The sequence below is a fragment of the Podarcis muralis genome, chromosome 2, assembly GCF_964188315.1.
Source record: "Podarcis muralis chromosome 2, rPodMur119.hap1.1, whole genome shotgun sequence".
In the NCBI taxonomy this organism is placed as follows: Eukaryota; Metazoa; Chordata; class Lepidosauria; order Squamata; family Lacertidae; genus Podarcis; species Podarcis muralis.
The window spans coordinates 32,629,400-32,647,992 of record NC_135656.1 but is presented as its reverse complement, the minus strand read 5'-3'; the positions used below and the strand labels follow the sequence as shown (position 1 = coordinate 32,647,992).

Below are 18,593 nucleotides of genomic sequence, written 5' to 3'. Positions count from 1 at the left end.
GCTGACACATTCTGATTTAACTACAAAGCCTCAAGATAAATACCAAGCGATGCTTTGAATAGCAGATGCTTTTGGAACCCATCCAGATTACAAAATTATCTGGACCAAGCTATAGCTGTTACTAGATGTCTCGAGGGAAGCCTTCTAGCTAGGACTTGTGGACATAACATCTTTAAATAACCCTGCCTAATTAAGGCCTTTCCCCCCTGGTATTTGGGGATCAGGTGATACATAGTAGATGTAGCCCATCAATCTATTGGGAAGGGGAGGAGAGGAGAGGGGAGCAGAGCGATTCACTGTAGTAAAGAACAGATTCACATGTTCTCTAAACAAAACATAGATTTAACTGTGGAACAGAGAGGCAAGGATCAAGAATAAATTTGTCCTTGTTATCTGAACTGTTCTCACCTTGCTTGACAGGTAGTTTTCTCGTTCCTTAGTTCAGTTTGTCACTGAGCATTTTCATTACAATAGGCATTCTTCCACCTATTACCTGGGGCTAATGAGAGTCCTAGCGGTGCGCATGACAATGCAGAATAGATTTTTTTCACTTATTCCATTCAATTATACTGACCGATCTAGTTTTTACTGTCCAAATGACCATATAAGAAACTCACCTCTGCTTATTTTTTAAAGAAATGCTAAGAAGGAGCTAAGGAATTATGAATAGCGCTGAAGTGGGGGGGAAAGTTTGCTGCTGCTTCTGGACATTGTTGCCAGTGTCAAATGGTGTGTGTGTGTGTGTGTGTGTGTGTGTGTTTTACAATTGCTTCAAAAGTGCTCAGCTATTCAGAAAGCATTGTCCTCCCTCTGGATTTAATAGTTTATGCCCTTGGTGATGTCAGTATACTACCAAATTTGACCGGCTTAGTCAAATGCTGTGTGACATCATCTCATTGCTGTATGAACCCCCATTGTCTAGAATTGCTATATTACTGATCCAGAAAAATGTTGCTGCTGTAAAATTAGTAGAAAAATGTGGTGCCAAAGCAGCAGCAAATAGGGGAACTAATGGCAATGAACCGGGTTGATAAAAGGTGAGCATTCACATTTCACACACTAAGAGCCTTATCAGGTAATAATAATAATAATAATAATAATAATAATAAATTTCTACACTGTCCATTATATTTCTGCTTCCCCCCCCCCTCTATTCAGGAAAGCACAACTTTTGACTTGAAAATCAAAATGAGAGAATAATTGGAAAGCTTTAGTTATGACTGAGTTGGAAATAGGGACATGTAGGTAATATGTCTGGTCATCCAGCTTTTGAAGGAGGACTGGAGCTATCTTAAGGGGTAGAGCAGGTTTACTCCCTGCTTCTCATTCCCCACCATGCATGTGGGACAGACATCATCTGATCCAGCCCACATATCTGACATTAGATGGAAAGGACCAAAGCCCATTGGTAGGGCACCTGTTTTGCATGTAGAAGGTTCAAGGTTCAACCCCTGGTATCTCCAGGTAGGGCTGGGTGTCATCATCTGTCCCCCCTGACAGAAGCCCTGGAGATCAGCTGCCAGTCAGTGTAGACAGTGCTGAACTGTATGGACCAGTGGTCTGACTCGGTGTAAGGCAGCTTCCTGCATTTGTAATATGTGAGCAGGTCATAAATTCCCAGTGACAAGAAATTCATTTAATACTTCATTGTTAACATGCGAATTCATTTCATACAAGTGCGTGCATATCAGGGGAAGGATGGACAAATAAACAACAATGCACAATTAGACTTTTCAGATCGGAAATAGGGAGGGATTTTCCAGATTGTGACTAATATCCACACGCTCAAATTATTTGACATATCTTGTATCTTTGCAATTGTCCCCTTGGGAACGACGTGATTGGTTTCATCTTGTGTGCCTTAATTTGCTTTCCTAGCAGACTGTGGCTTTGCATCTTTGTGACCTGACCCACATAATAGCATGAGCAAATTAGAGTTTTGTTTGGCTTGATTATTTCATTCAGTCATTTTCTCCTCGGTGCATTTGGTCATTCTGCTCAATGAGTGCCCATGAGAACATTGCTTGTAAACTCCGAGATCAAGTTGTAACCAGAATTATTGTTCCCATCACTTCCCGTGTGGGAATCTCCCCCTATATTTTACCTGTAGAATCAGTCCTTATATAACATGAAAACCAATCCACTGAGAAAAGGTAAAACCTAGCCACTCTTGTAGGTTCTGCTATTTGTTACTCTTCTCTCACAGAGGAGTATATCGTATATTAAAGAAAATGCCTGTCCATCTTTCCCCAGAGATTCCTTCTTGCCGCCTTTATGTTTGCTGTGTTCTGTTTTTCCTATCGAGTTGTTTCTTGACAGTTTTGATACTATCTGAGATTGAGAGACAATTATATTTATTCTTTCTTAGCTGCTATGTCTGCATTTTCCACCCAGTGACTTACTTTTAAAGTGCTGCTGCCATGCTGGAGTGGTCTTTAAGCTGATACTGTGCACAGCAGTGCATATCTCTACAATAAATTTCTCTCAATCTATGCCCCGCCAGACACCCATCTCTTTACGCTGCTTCTGTAAGTGGAGGAGCCTGCCTGTACTGTAAGATACCATTAATCCAATCTTGAGCAACACAGCATGAGTGACATCTCCGCGCAGTCAGATTAATTGTTTTAGTCCTTGTTTTAAGGCCAGGATGTCCAATTCAGAGACGGCCTCCAGCTTGCAGCCTGCAAGGTATCTTCAGGGCTGATGGGCAAGGGTGGGAATTAAAGTAGCATAAGAGCTCTTCACCTGTCTGTTTTCCTCGTTACAGATTACAGTTTTGAATGGCTGCTGCAGCCACTCGGAGGAGCTGATTGATGTCTCGTTGTGTTTTCAATTTTTGTCTCCCTCTCTTTCTCTTTAAGAGTAAAAAGGACCGTATGAAGGCTTGGATAAGGGCACGCCTCCCCACCTGGTGCAAAGAAAGAGATTCCTGGTCTATCTACATCTTCGCTCCTCAGTCTAAGTAAGGCAACTTAGTGTGATTGATAACACTGTGGCAGGCAGGGCTCCAGGATTCTGTGCTCAAATAAATATTTGCAGAGCATGGCAGTTGTAGAATTCCCGCAGACTTAACAGTTGCAAGGGGAACTGGGAAAAAATGTTGCCAGCTGAAAGATTTGAACTTGTGCTAATGTCCAATGGCTGCCAGCACCCAGCACCTCTTGAAATCAATTATTACATTGTGTAGCATTAGCTGCTGGCCGTCAACATTGTGGAGGGGCAGTGGGTGGTATCCAACTAATACGTGTTTCATCAGTGCAAGGATTTCTGCTTGTGCAACAAAATAGATTCTGAGGTTTCTTCAAACCCTCCAGAGCAGATTTGGGCAGTGTTTGTGGCACTAACAGGGAACTTCTATTGTATAAGCAGAAATCCTTGCACTGGCATAATGAGTTAGTTGGATACCGCCCTCTAGCTCAAAGGTAGAGAACTTGTTTTACATGTGGAAGATGCCCTGATCTCTGGCAACTCCAGTTAAAAGGATCAGGTGCCAAGTGATGGGACCCTGGAAAACTCCTACCTGTCAGAGTAGATCATTCTGGCAAGAGTGTGTTCCTTTAACATTCATTCATATAGCCAGAAACAACAGCAAGAGAAACTAAAGTGATTACATGCAGGGATTAGTGTTTGCAGACCGAAACATTTGCTTTAACAAAATTAATTATAATTTTTGCTGCAGTTGCTATTAACAAGTACATCTTAAGTGTGACTATTTTCTGCTTTCTACTCAATAAACCCCCACGGTGTTGTTGTTTTATAAGTCAACTAGTAAGGAATTCTGCATTAGATAGATGCAAGGTCTCCTCCCTACAGTACCTCTGTAGCATCAGCCATACATTTTGGGACTGGTAGCAGTAGTGATTTTAATGTGATTTCAGTAAGTACAATTGTTTGAATACCACCCCTTATTTTTACTTTGCCCATTGGCCTCTCATACTCTCAGTTGCTACCCTATCTTCACTTGTACACCTGAAAGATTTGCTTTTTGAATGTGTAAGGGTAAGAATTACACTTCCTGACCTCAGAAAACACACAAAAAAAGAAACACACACACAAAAAAACATTTCTGCATGGTTGGTTAATCTGGCCATGTCTTTGACTAGGCATGTCTAGAGCAGTGGTGCATTCAGGCACACGGTGGACAGCCTCTTCTGCAGTAAGTCATTCAGCAGCACACACTACACATCAGGAGCTCATTAAGAATCCTCTTGCACCCAGTGCAGAAACACTGCCAAACTGATTAGCCATCTCCATCAGAGGCCAAGTAGAAGGGGGTCCAGGCGAGAGTGGTGAACTGTACAGAGCCACAGCAGACAGCCTCCTCTATGAACTCACAAGAGCTATTCATTGATTCATTGACTGATTGATTGGTACATTCCTTGTGGCACACTAGCAGTTTTTTCTCAGGCATGTAATTTTGGGATAATAATAAGGTATAACAAACAACTAAAAAAAAAAAGTGGGATGTTCCCAACAGAAGATCTTTCTGAGAGTGAGATGCCTTGAAATAAGCTTTGCTGGGAAAAGTTTGAGAGAAGAATTATGCCAACAAATCTCTGTTCCTGAACAATTTGAAATATCTGCAGTTATATTCTAATGAAAGAAATGTGTAAGAGTGGGGATTCAGTTTCCCAAGAGTGGGGGTTGGGGGAGAGGGGATTGTTTCAGACATTTGGTTTAGAAAGAAATGGCAGTCTGCATGCTTAAGGCTTGTGATGACAACTACCGGTAATTCCTAAGTCTTCTTTTCCTCTTCCCTTTCCTAGATTCCGTGTGATATGCAATAAAATAATTACTCACAAGATGTTTGATCATGTCGTCTTGGTAATCATCTTTCTGAACTGCATCACCATTGCGATGGAACGTCCCAAAATTGAGCCACACAGTGCTGTGAGTAGTCTCCAAGCCTCATTGCTTCCTGATGGTTACCACCTTGCTGAGCAAATCAAGCTGATGTTGTATTCTTAGCAATGCCTGTTCTTGCCTTCAATCTCTTTAGCCATGGTGTTGGGAGGGGGCTAATCTCAGCTGGTTAAAGGTGATTTAATTAAAAATACTGGGTCTTGTACTAGTTTTACCAAGAGATCAAAGCATCTGTAGGCAATCACCTCAGCACACCCTCTCTCTTTGGTGATCTAGAGATGATCCTATTTCATGAACAGCCTGAAGGCCACTGCAGTTTCCCTGTAGCTTTTGTAACATCATGAGCCAACATGAGCCAACAGTGTGACGTGGCAGCTAAAAAAGCCAATGCACTGTTGACATGAGCCAACAGTGTGACGCGGTAGCTAAAAAAGCCAATTCAATTCTGGGCTGCATCAGTAGGAGTATAGCATCTAGATCAAGGGAAGTAATAGTGCCACTGTATTCTGCTCTGGTCAGACCTCACCTGGAGTACTGTGTCCAGTTCTGGGCACCACAGTTCAAGAAGGACACTGACAAACTGGAACGTGTCCAGAGGAGGGCAACCAAAATGGTCAAAGGCCTGGAAACAATGCCTTACGAGGAACGGCTAAGGGAGCTGGGCATGTTTAGCCTGGAGAAGAGGATGTTAAGGGGTGATATGATAGCCATGCTCAAATATATATAAGGAAGTCATATAGAGGAGGGAGAAAGGTTGTTTTCTGCTGCTCCAGAGAAGCGGACACGAAGCAATGGATCCAAACTACAAGAAAGAAGATTCCACCTAAACATTAGGAAGAACTTCCTGACAGTAAGAGCTGTTCGACAGTGGAATTTGCTGCCAAGGAGTGTGGTGGAGTCTCCGTCTTTGGAGGTCTTTAAGCAGAGGCTTGACAACCATATGTCAGGAGTGCTCTGATGGTGTTTCCTGCTTGGCAGGGGGTTGGACTCGATGGCCCTTGTGGTCTATTCCAACTCTATGATTCTATGATCATGAAAAAGTAACACTGGAAGAATGAATACAGTTCCTCAAGGAGAAAACTTTCTTTTTCAACATCACTTTCAGAATTTTGCTTTATGCAACCTTAAGAGGCTTGTTGCACCATAAAGCCCTTTTCTTTCTTTTCATAATCTTTCACTGACTAGAGCCCACTTTATTGGATGCATCACTCTGATTGAATTGTCACAGAAAGTACTTTCTGCATTCTATTGCCATATGTCTCCAACTTTAACTTAGTTATTTACATATTTTCCCCTTTATGCAGTGTGTATATATAATTACATACCTAATGTAAAGGAGTGCCTCTTCCTTTATGAACATGCTTTGGCCGTGAAATCTGTAGGAGAGACCTTTTTGGACATCCATATATATTGGTATATAAGACAGCAACTCAAGATAGGGCCTTTTCTGTAGTGGCACCCAACCTATATGAAACTCCCTCCCATCAGAAATGTATCTGGTGTCTACTTTGTATGGAATTTGATGCCAAATGAAGACCTATCTCTTCACCAGGGCACTTGGCAGTGGTTGATCAGTGTTGCCCAACTGTAATGGTGGAACTGCTTTCTGCTGTTGGCTTAGGATAGATTTTTGTTCTAACACATTGTGTTTTGCAGTTTTTGTAGCTACATAATAAATATTTATTAATATTTCATTATTGACTTAATTAAATGCAGAATAGTTATTTGATAACTTTGTTGTTTATGACAAAGGACATAATTTAAATTTATTGAATGAATCAATGAATCAAAAGAAAGATTACACTCCATGCATCTGATGAGGTGGGTTCTAGTTCACGGAATCATTTGCTGTAATAAAAATGTATCGGTCTTCAATGCACAAGACTCTTTGTTGCCCTTCTAATATGACTGCTTCACACATCTAAAGGGATGAGTGTTTTCAAATACTCATACTTTGCTTCACTTCTGCAATTCCTCCACGTGTTGAGAAATTCATGGCAGCCTTCCTAAGATAAGCTTTTTTAGGAGGAGAGGGGGCTAGAGACATCGTGTCATCCTAATAATATGTTTCCACCCCTCACCGTACAAATGTACATATTTGAGCAGGCATTATGGGGTCACAGAAGCAAGCACACAAGCAGTGCTAGTATCCAAGCAACATCAGCACCAAACTTCTACTTTCAGTGTTAAGGCAAAACTGCCTTCAATTCCCACCTTGGCAAATCCTGTTCATCGGCTGCCTGGCGCATCTGGCCATTACAGATGCACAGCTGACCTCCAGATTTGCATTTATGTGGAATTTGCTGCTGCTTGTCCTGCTGCCATGCTCTGCTCTTGGGTTTAAGCATTGTAGTTTATAACAGAAGACAAGGTTTCATCAGTTTATCACTGGCTGTGGCTTATTCTTTTTTTAGTTCTTCACCTGCATGCTGTTACTTTGAGCAATAAATGCCCCTTCCCAGCAGTGGGTGCAAAGGGGCTTTCCCTGCTTTTGCCCTGTCAAGCTGTCTTTTATTCCACTCTGCAATATCCAAGAGCAACAGCCATGTGCCAAAGACATCAAAGTAAGAACACCCCCCCCCTTTTTTTTTTTGGCATCCTATTTCCCAAGGCAGAATCAGCTTGTTTTAATACTTGACACAGCTATGGCATCTGTCACAGTTTTCTTCTTCAATAAACATTCAAACGCTTTTGCTTTCTTGGTGTAATGTTGGGTTTTGGTCCTTTCCATCTGTTCTGCATTGGCATTTATTGGGGGGGGGGGCACAGCACAAAGGAAGGAAAGGAATAGCTCTTTTTTGCACTTCTTTTTCTCCTCTTTGTTTTGATAGGAACAAACATCTTCATTCTGGTTCCCTGCAACATTTGTTTTGATAGATTTGCATAATTGGGGTTTTTTCCCAATCAAATCTTCATAGCAACAGTGTCTGTCAATCAGATTCTAACCAGATAAAGCACATTAAACTGACAGTTCTATTATTTTATTTCAGTTTCTTACCACCTGATCCTATGCATGTTTGCTTGGACATACGCCCCACTGAATTCAATGGGATTGCATCCTGGTGAGCATGCTTAGGATCTGCAGCTTCAGAGAGGCAAAAAGAGGGGCTGATAAGCAAAACACACAACCGTTGGGGGGCTTCTGTAACATTGTCAAATGCTATTCAGGCTGCACCCCTCTAGAATCATCTTCCCTTAGCTTAAAATGAGAGCTGAAAGCAAAGAGTATTTTTCAAATGGTCAAATCCATTCAAATTACTGAAATTCAAACCATCAAGGAATTGGTGTCAGTTTCAGACATCTTATTTGGGCTATATTGAATTAAAAACAGAATATACCGGTAAATTCAAACTTGGCATGTTAGATTAAATGCACCCATTTGAATGCACTGGAGTTCTATTAAATTTGAATATGAAATGACACTTTTAGTTATTGAAATGCTTTAAAGTCAAAGTACCGGCAACTGAAATTTCTGGGTTTGGAATTGAAGCCATCCATGCAACTTAAAGGCATGCTTGGCTGCTGTACAAGCGATAGGTTTTATTGTCATGTCTGTTAGGAGTCCAACAGGTGTCACAAAACAAGCAAGAGTTTTGTCCTACTCTGACAGGTAGGAATTTTCGGTTTTCATACCCAAATCACCAGGGCCAGATATTTTGCTACCTGGAGCAAAAGATAAGATGGTGCCCCTCCCAATTCCACAACCGAAAGCCAGATAAATTGATTGTTGAATCTTACTTCTAACACTGGTGACCAGATAACATCTACTACCACACTGGAGAGTAGCATGGCAGAGTAGCTGGTCCAGAACAGGTCATGTAGCAACAGAACAAAATGGCTCGAGGCTCAGGAAGGAAAGTCACAAGATGATAATGCTTCCCCAGGGCAGCTGCCACCTTAGGCAGTTGCCTCACCCTGCCTAATGATAGGGCCAGCCCTACAACCCATGTTGATGAAGCTACCACAAAGGGTGTCATTTCAAAACGCGTTGCAGTTAGTCATTAGAAGCAGCTGCATCAAAAACTAGTCCTACCCTGGAGATCAAGCTTTCGGGCCCAAGACATTCCAGTGTTAAGGCTGTGAGCATCATTCCTTATGGAGCCAAAACAGCACTGCTCAGCTCACACACAGGAGGGAAGTTACCAGCAGGATTGGTGAGGAGAAAACCCAAAGCTTGCAGTAGTACAAAAATCTTTAAAGGGAGTGAAGACTCTGAAGACTCAGCAGCATGCGCAATGGGCACATAATGCTGACCGGAGTGGGGTGGGCAGACTGTGCAAGGGAGAATAGAATGGAACAGAGCGACTGTAATCCTAATCAGGAGCACTACAGCATTTTGAAGCAATTCCACCCTGTGTTCCGCTAAAGTTCTCTCTTTTCTGGGTCACAAAATCTGTGTCCCATAGATTTCAAGGAACTACCTCCAGATGTGTGCCTTTGTAGCTTAGCCACTTCACACCGACTAAGATTTCCATAACTGGTAAAGCACATAATTTTGTTTTAAATGATTGCGTGACCCACAAAGAACTGTGGCATGAAAACAAATTTAAGTTTCTGCTTTTTCTTTTCTTTCTTTTTACTTCCCCTCCCCCCACCCACAGAAACTGAACATGTGTGTTAGTTAGTTAATAAAATGTGCTCTTCATTAAGTCTGGGAGTTTTCAAACTTTCGTCAAATGGGGCTTCACATGAATCCCTTTCCAACTATTAAAGTAAAAACGTTCTTTTAACGAGCGAGCAATCATTGACACTGTTCTCCATTAACTTGCTTTATAAAACAATTCTTACATGAGTGATTTGGATAGGGCGAGAGCTATTTTGAGCTTGTGGGCCATTATTAACTTTCAGATGCTTTTCTTAAAAAAAAAAAAATCCCTCTATTGCATGTTGTCAGGGAGGTTATTAGGAAACAAACTCACATCTGGTTTGGTTGAATTTAGCAATTGTTCTTTGCATGCAGGACCTATGAAAGAATTAGCCGTTTTAAGAGTAAATAGTCATAGGATTTCAAAATGGTGCCTGCCAGCACACAGAATTCAGAAGAAACCACTTAATATCAAACAGGCAGCAGCGGGCAGTGAAGTGGGAGAGCAGTGCTGACCTGACCTCCAGTCGCCCATATCGCTGCTATATACCAGGACTGAAAGCAGGAGGGATGAGGCATTGGTGAGGTCAGCATGGTGCAGATGCACTGGTGGAACCAATCTGGTGTTCCCACTGTATTATTCACACTGTGCCAACCTCACAACCACTTTGTCCCTCCCCATCTCTGTCCTGGTATGCAGAAGCTATGAGGGCAGCTGGAGGCCAGGTGGGTGCCATTGCCCCAGCCCTCCATCCACTACTGAACAGAGGTCTTTTAACTGGCATTTTATTTCAGGGGGGGATAAGGTGGCCCAGGTACAAAAGAGGACAGGGGTGTGTGTGGCTCCTGCAGCTTCAGTGGTTGTGGAGAAGAGGGAATTTCAGTGGGTGTGACTTCCCCTCCTGAGCAAGGGCTTAGGTCTGGGGGCCACGGGAAACGTAAGGATAAAAGATGGGCATGGGGAAAGATTTTGAAGTGGGGCTGGGGTGTTGTTGATCAGAAGTGTCAAGTAGGGCAACCAGGAAGATTAAATGGGAAACGGGGTGGGGTGGAGAAAGACATGCCCCTGAAGCTGAGGAACAGAGAAGCAGCTGAAGCTTTTGCTCAGAATTTGTTCTCAAGTTCATGGAGGATAAGGCTTTCCATGGCTACTAGCCATGATGGCTATGTTGGGTCTCCAGTGTTGCTGGATAGTACAAGTTGGGAGATCGCTGTTTCACTGAGGGTCTGACTTCCTGTAGGCATTTTAATGGCCACTGTAAGAACAGGATGCTGGTCTAGACGGGCCTCTTCTTGTGTTATGTGTAGACTAGCAGGGCTCTTCTTACGTTCAGAAGGATAGTCTTTGAATTCAAGTGTGAGAAAGCTGAATAAGTTTTGGATTAAAAGGGATCAACTCAGACGGGATAGAAGAGAGCTGGACATGAATCATGGGCTTGCAAAGGATTTCAGTAGTCCTCTACCTTGGTATTGGGAGTGGGGGACAGTGTAAAAACCCCTAAAGGGAGTCAGGGCTCATATACTAACTTCTCCATGGAACAGACTTCTTGCCTAGAAACCAAAATAGATATTACTTGAGCTTCAGTCGTCTCTAAGAATTATTCTTTGCCTTCCAGAGATGTGGATTTTCTAACCGCCTCAAGCCGGTTCTCTTGCTGTCCCAGATCCAGCCAGCCTGTCACCGCAGTGGGGGAGGGAGGGAGCACTGCCTCTAGACAATGTGCAATCCCTCTCTGTGGTCTGCAGAGATTACACTCTAAAATTGCTGCATGCTTCACGCAAAGGAGTCTAATATTCCAAACCTTTTCTGACTGCTATTAATATTTTATCTGCAGTCCTTAAAGCAGGACCTTATCCAGTCCTCCAGCAGCTCATCTGCATGGCATGCTTGCTGACCTTGTAGAGACCCATCTTTTGTGCAGTACTCCGAAGAAGGCAGGGAATGTTTTCCTGGTGAAGAAACTTGTGTGGTCACAGCAGGAACCTGCAAGATTTGATTAATTACAGAGGCCAGCCTGGAAAAGTGGCTATTAACTGATTCCCGAGTCATTCTCCACACATCACGATCTATCATGTTTTGAGTTTTGAACAGCATTCTTATCTTAGAGGCCTCGTCTTCTTCCTTAGCATAATCAGAGATTGCAAAGAGATTAGTCTGAAGTGTGATGTCTTTAATTATTATCATTGCAAAGTCTCTTTTCCACTGGCAACTTCTGTGATCATTTGTAAATGTGATCCAGAGAGGATCCTTAGCCACCCCTGGGGAACCCATGGACTTTGGCTAAGCTATAGGGATGTCAGGTTAGGCTTGGATTTCCCACAGGTACCCTTTGGGGAAATGTGGAGCACAATGACTGGAGGTTTTTATGAAAAATGAATTAGATAAGGACTGTAATGCAGTGGTATGTAATAGCTAAATGCTAACAAATTTTGGTTGCTGTGGAGTTTCCCAATAACAACATGGCCATTAAGGTGTACCTTGCATAAGTAATAGCTTTTGGTACTATCCTGTTTCTGAATATTCAGGGTTCAGCATTTTGCACTGGGGAGGTAGAGACCACCGAGAGGGATATATATAATTCCCCTGAAGGTCACAGACAACTTTAGGCAGCTGTATCAGCCTTCCCCTACCTGGTGCCTTCCTAATGTTTTGAAGTTCAGCTCCCATCATCTCTTACCATGCTGGCTACCATGGAAGAGAGAGTTGGAATCCAAAACATCTGGGGGGTACCATGTTTGAGGAAGACTGAATTAGAGAAAGGACGAGGTTTGTTTCTGTGTTCATTGCTAATTGAGGTTCAGCTGTGTACATTGCTGGAAATGAGTAGGTTGGCCTCATGTGCCCAAAGGTAACCCAAGTGTGGGCCCTGGTTTGATACTGCTTGAAACTTGCATTGTTTTTATTTGTTTCATTTCATATTACAGTGGTACCTTGGGTTAAGTACTTCATTCGTTCTGGAGCTCCGTTCTTAACCTGAAACTGTTCTTAACCTGAAGCACCACTTTAGCTAATGGGGCCTCCCACTGCTGCTGTGCCGCCGCCGCACAATTTCTGTTCTCATCCTGAAGCAAAGTTCTTAACCCGAGTTACTATTTCTGGGTTAGCGGAGTCTGTAACCTGAAGCGTATGTAACCCGAGATACCACTGTACTCCTATAATTTCCTTTCAGCCTGTGCTTTTGTAAATTAGCAGAGATAGATAGATGATAGATAGATAGATAGATGATAGATAGATAGATAGATAGATAGATAGATAGATAGATAGATGATAGATAGATAGATAGATAGATAGATAGATGATAGATAGATAGATAGATAGATAGATAGATGATAGATAGATGATAGATGATAGATAGATAGATGATAGATAGATAGATAGATAGATAGATAGATAGATAGATAGATAGATAGATAGATGATAGATAGATAGATAGATCTATTCTCTGTTCTCACTGCGTTGACTCTCCTGAACTACACCTTAAATGTAGAGAAAGGAAGAAAATTCACAGGACTTGGGTCAAAAGAAAAAGGATACTCACACATCTTTCAGATTCCCTTCACACATGTGGATTAGGAAACCCAGCTCTGCACGAACAGCAGTCATAGAGGAAACTGAGGTGGACAGCTGTGGTAATGTGGCAGATAGGAGGGTGGGATATAGATTTTCCTCCCCTTGCAAGAACTGCTTGGCATGCCTACCTCCAGAAAGCTGGTGCTCAGCTTGTTTGTAAAGCAAGGATGGTACCAAGACTCTCAGCAATGTAGTTAATATGTCCTGAACTTTACATGGGATGCACAACAGCCCCACACAACACACACAATTTCTGGTGCCTTCCACTTTCTATCAGGCACTTCCATGTATTCTGGAATTCTTAGTACAAGTAAAAAGATGTCACTGCTCATTCTTGGAATATAGAGAAAGATGTGAGATTGTACTGCGGGAAAATGATTTGCAGTGCATATCCCACCTCAATGTATAAGAGAGCCAGCAGCTGTCCATGGTACTAACACAGATAAAAGTGCATAAGAAAAAGCAAAGGGGCGTTCATGAAATTAAATCTTATCCTGTACATATTTGGACTTGTTTCTTCTTTGATAGCAAACGTTGTGGGTATTTCGGCATGACAGCAAGAAACCATTTAGCAGCTCCCAGGTATGTAAATATGCACAGCTTGGCGAATGAGATTAAAATACTGCATCTCTCTCTCTCTCTCTTTTTAAATAGGAACGAATTTTCCTCACACTCTCCAACTATATTTTCACAGCAATCTTCCTGGCTGAAATGACCATCAAGGTAAATTACCCTTTGGCCTTTTGGCCTCATCCTGAACCCTCATGAAACACATCTTTCCTACCTACTGAACTCATTTCATCAGTATAAGCTCTATGCCAGTACTCACATGTCCTGTGAAAACGGGCTTCCCTACTGGGACATCCCAGCACACACATGCAAAACCTCTGAGAGTGTTTGGAACTCATATGCACTCATTGAGTTCTAAACAATAATAATAATAATAATTTATTATTTATACCCCGCCCATCTGGCTGGGTTTCCCCAGCCACTCTGGGCGGCTTCCAACTGAATATTAAAAACAGTACAGCATCAAACATAAAAAACTTCCCTAAAGAGGGCTGCCTTCAGATGACTTCTAAAAGTAAAATAGTTGTTTATTGCTTTGACATCTGCTGGGAGGGCGTTCCACAGGGCAGGAGCCACTACCGAGAAGGCCCTCTGCCTGGTTCCCTGTAACCTTACTTCTCGCAATGAGGGAACCGCCAGAAGGCCCTCGGCGCTGGATCTCAGTGTCCGGGCTGAACGATGGGGGTGGAGACGCTCAATTAAGCTACATGTTTGTAGCAGCTAATAGAGCAAGAATAGAAACCAGTGATGCTCCAGATGGTGCTGGACTACAGTTTCCACCATCCCTTTTCCTTGGCCATGCTTGGCTGGCCTGATGGGAATTGGAATCAAGCAACATGGGGAGCCACAAGTTCCCCATCCCTGTTAACCGAGGTTGGCTAGTGGAGTGTGTTCTCCCATCTGTTGACCTTATGAACCACAGAACTGAGACCCTGTGCAGCAGCTTGCCATGTAACCTAAATGAAGACCAAGCACATTCCACAAGGGCTCATTTTTGACATCTCAGTTTGTATCTGCTATATGCTCTTTTATGAGATTTACCATTCAGACCTGCTTGCCTCTGAAAAGGCCAGAGTTTTAAATGCTCGGCTGAAACTTTCTAACTTGCTGGGAATTGGTGGGGATGTCACCCTTTCCCACCAGTGTGTAGGAATAAATGCTTCCAACAAAGCTAGCGTGTGTGAAATTAGCAACCTCTCAAACGATTCATTTTAGTTGTTGTGGTGACCTTGTTGCACCTGAAAATTGTTTGAAAGCCTTGTGGCTCAGGATAGCATATGGTCAGCAGCTTCCAACCATTTATATCTGCAGTCAGCTGTAAGAAAATATTAATCGTGTGTGCCATTCTTTTATGTAATTTCTATACATTATTGCAGACACTTTTGCGCAATTAGGTTTTAGCTGCATTAAAAATACATCAGCTGTTAAAGGCACAATCTGGGATGTTTCTGCATAGTTATTTTTTACGAACCTTACATTATAAGACTTTGCAGGATTGGCTTAGTTGTGTTTCTATAACTGGGAAGCCAATGCATTTGCAGTCTCATATCTGTAAATAATGCATTCAACATATTGACTCAAGTCATCATCTTTTGTTGCAATTTTGACATCTTGACAGGTGGTGGCGTTAGGCTTGTGCTTTGGTGAGAAGGCATACTTGAGAAGTAGTTGGAATGTGCTGGACGGGGTGTTGGTTCTCATCTCAGTGGCTGACATCCTGGTTTCGATGGTTTCCGATAGCGGCACAAAAATCCTTGGAATGCTAAGAGTCTTGAGGCTACTGCGAACTCTCAGGCCGTTAAGGTAAGGAAACTACAGAGGGTTATGTAGGATGGTCAAATGTTGTTGGGCTGGGTGTGGGGAAATGATGAATCCAGTGTGTCATGGAAAGAAATAACGGTGCTCTTGAAGAAATAAAGAGTGGAATGATACCTGTACAGGGGCAACATACCATTAAATTTTTGCAGATGAAATCTAAACTTGAGAGAGCGCCACAGGCCTCAGCAGAGATGCTAGAGGCACAGCACACTGCTTCAGGATGCTATGTTCAGTGACCTTTGGCAAAAGCAGTCTGTTGCTCATGCTAAATAATAAATTGAATTTGTATGAAAAGAAACTAACTGTCTCACAGTGGATACACATGACCAAATATCTGGGCTTTTTTGTTTAATTGATAGTCCTTTCCTTATGTTGTCAACTGCCCTGTGATCGTTGTAAATAATTGTGACAGTTTTACTGTAAACAGAATAATTTCAGACAAGTCTCCAGTTAATAATAATAATAATCTTTAGCATACACCTGAAAGAGTAGTTTGTTGGATAATGCCTTAGATCAGATGGTAGTGAATGCCACACTGTGGTGGATGCTAGGCTAAAAGTAGGAGCTCTTAGGGTCCTCTACCATCAAATGTAGTAGCCAAGCAGGGTTGTAAAGGAAGAAGTGGACTCTCAAATAGCTGGGTCCCAAGTTGTTTAGGCAGTGTAAACAAGTAACAACACCGTGAACCTGCCTGCTGGTATACAAACAGCCAGTGCAGCTGCTTCAACAAAAGTGTAATATGGTGTCTTGGGTTTTTCCTTCTGCCGAAATAATGTTTTTTGGGGACAGATGAGTGATGAGTGATCAAGACTGAACTAGCATGCTTCTCCCTGGAGAGACCAGGGATGATTAGGTGCTTGTTTACTGAGGTCTGTTGACAACCTGCATTATAGCACTCTGAAAAGACCCCGTTTAAAAGAAGAGAGAAGGAATTCCAAGTGTTGTTTGTAGATAACTTTCCGAGGTGCTGTGGCATTAACTACTCATTTAGATTTATTTATTGTTTTAATGCTACCCTTCCACAAAGTGTTCTGTACAGTTTATAAAAGTTATGAATCGGTTAAATAAAGACACAAGAAAATAACATCAGGGTATGTATTAACAGGGACACGGGGGGCGCTGTGGGTAAAACTACAGAGCCTAGGACTTGCCAATCAGAAGGTCAGCGGTTCGAATCCCCACGACGGGGTGAGCTCCCGTTGCTCGGTCCCTGCTCCTGTCAACCTAGCAGTTCAAAAGCACATCAAAGTGCAAGTAGATAAATAGGTATCGCTCCGGCGGGAAGGTAAACGGCGTTTCCGTGCGCTGCTCTGGTTCGCCAGAGGCGGCTTAGTCATGCTGACCACATGACCTGGAAGCTGTACGCCGGCTCCCTCGGCCAATAAAGCGAGATGAGCGCCACAACCCCAGAGTCTGCCACGACTGGACCTAATGGTCAGGGGTCCCTTTACCTTTACCTTTATGTATTAACAACAATATCAGTGCAGCCAATACAAGATCATAGGGAACTTCCTAGTGAATCTATTCGTCCATCATGCTCAGTGTTGTCTACACAGACCGATAGAAGCTCTTCAGGGTTTTAGGCAGGGGGCCTCACCCAGCCCTACCTAGAGATGCTGGGAATTGAGCATGGGACATTCTAAATACAAAGAAGATGCTCTACTGTTGAGCTACAGCCCTTCCCCCAATCATTGGGGGGGGGCGGAATAATTATTGTGAAATATCTAAGATGCATATAACACAAAAAAAGATTTGCAAAATTAAAATAACTTTACCTGGTGCTGGAAAGACCGCAGTGTAGGTATCAGGCAAAAGGCCTGCTCCTTAGTAACCACACATCTCATTTGGTGGAGGCATCTAGAGTACAACCTCTAATGAAGATCTTAAGGCATATGCAGAAAAAGGTGAACCTTCCAGTAGCATGGCCCCAAGCCATTTAGGAGATTAAAGAATAATATTAGCACCTTGAATTCGGCACAGAAATATATTGAAGCCATTGCAGATGTTAAAGTCCTGATGTGATAGTTAATATTCTCACTGCCCTATATTGGAACAGCTGACTTTCCAGACTGTTTCCACAGTTAGCCCCATGTATAACACATTGTAGTAATCCACCAGCCCCTTGTAAATCTGGATTACTTGCAGCTAATTTTTTTTCTTCCTGGCTGCTATTGCCAGGATCAAATACAAGAGAAACCAACATTTAAAATGTATTCAGAATAATTGGGGGGGGGGGGGTTTGAATACTATTCTGTCCTGGCTTTGGCTTCCAAAATAGATGTATGAATTATTCACTCTTCATAACACTACGCTACAAGTCATTTTTCGTCGCTCTTTTCTATCATATTAACACTTCTCTGAGTGTTGAAGGCAAATCTGAATTTCCCTCACTTTGTGACAAGTGCTCTGATCGGACTAGTAGGCTTGAAGCTGGCAAACGTGTTCCAGCAGATATGAGACTGACAGGTGTTTAGGATGGAGCTGTCTGCATGGTGCAAGTTTAGCAGAAAGAATCGAGACTGCTGAGGCTAGCAGAACTGGGAAATACTCCAGGGATTAGATGGGGAGGTATGTTTTGGAAGGGGGAGTAACACATGCCCTGACTTCAATTTTCTTCATTTGTCATGCACTTGACACTAGCTTAAAACCATTCTCACTACAGCCTCAGGTAGCTGAAATGGATGGGTTCTCTGCACGGAGAGCTAGATCACATTCCTGATCTACAGGAATGCAGCATCCCCATTCCCAAATATTAGGGCTACCTCTAGTCAGCCTCAGCTGCTGCCCCCCACCCACCCACAACCTCTTGGATTCCACTGAGCTTCTGTTCCTGCCTACCACCTCTGTGGTCTCTGATCCACCACACTATTAATTTAGAGCCAAAAAGCCCTGCTGATTTTACCATTAAGGGTCCCTGGAGCCCTTAAGCAAAAACATGTTGCCCTCTTTCAGTGATTAGGGATTAGTTGTATTCTGTAAAAGTCTTTACATTTTTGTTTCCTGAAGACATGAGAACTGCATTAGCATTGAAGCTGAGGAGAAAACAACAGAGAGGTTTTTAAGCCAAAGCTGTGCACGTTTCTGCACCAAGTAATCCAAATGTGGTTTTGGTGCCCGGAATAAATAGTGCAACTTACATAATGCATGTTGCAACATTTGGATGTGATTGCTTTTCATTATATAGTC

General features: G+C 42.6%; 1 protein-coding gene across 15 annotated transcripts in view; it reads left to right on the top strand.

The window, feature by feature from the left end:
- Nucleotides 1–18,593, top strand: part of CACNA1G (calcium voltage-gated channel subunit alpha1 G) — a 323,096-nt gene that overhangs the window by 246,320 nt on the left and 58,183 nt on the right. For all 15 annotated transcript variants that reach the window (XM_028716551.2, XM_028716569.2, XM_028716593.2 and 12 more), the window contains 4 exons: nucleotides 2,862–2,962; nucleotides 4,767–4,890; nucleotides 13,674–13,742; nucleotides 15,208–15,392. In XM_028716551.2, coding sequence (XP_028572384.2) covers nucleotides 2,862–2,962; nucleotides 4,767–4,890; nucleotides 13,674–13,742; nucleotides 15,208–15,392 — 479 coding nt within the window. The remainder of the gene's footprint in view (nucleotides 1–2,861; nucleotides 2,963–4,766; nucleotides 4,891–13,673; nucleotides 13,743–15,207; nucleotides 15,393–18,593) is intronic.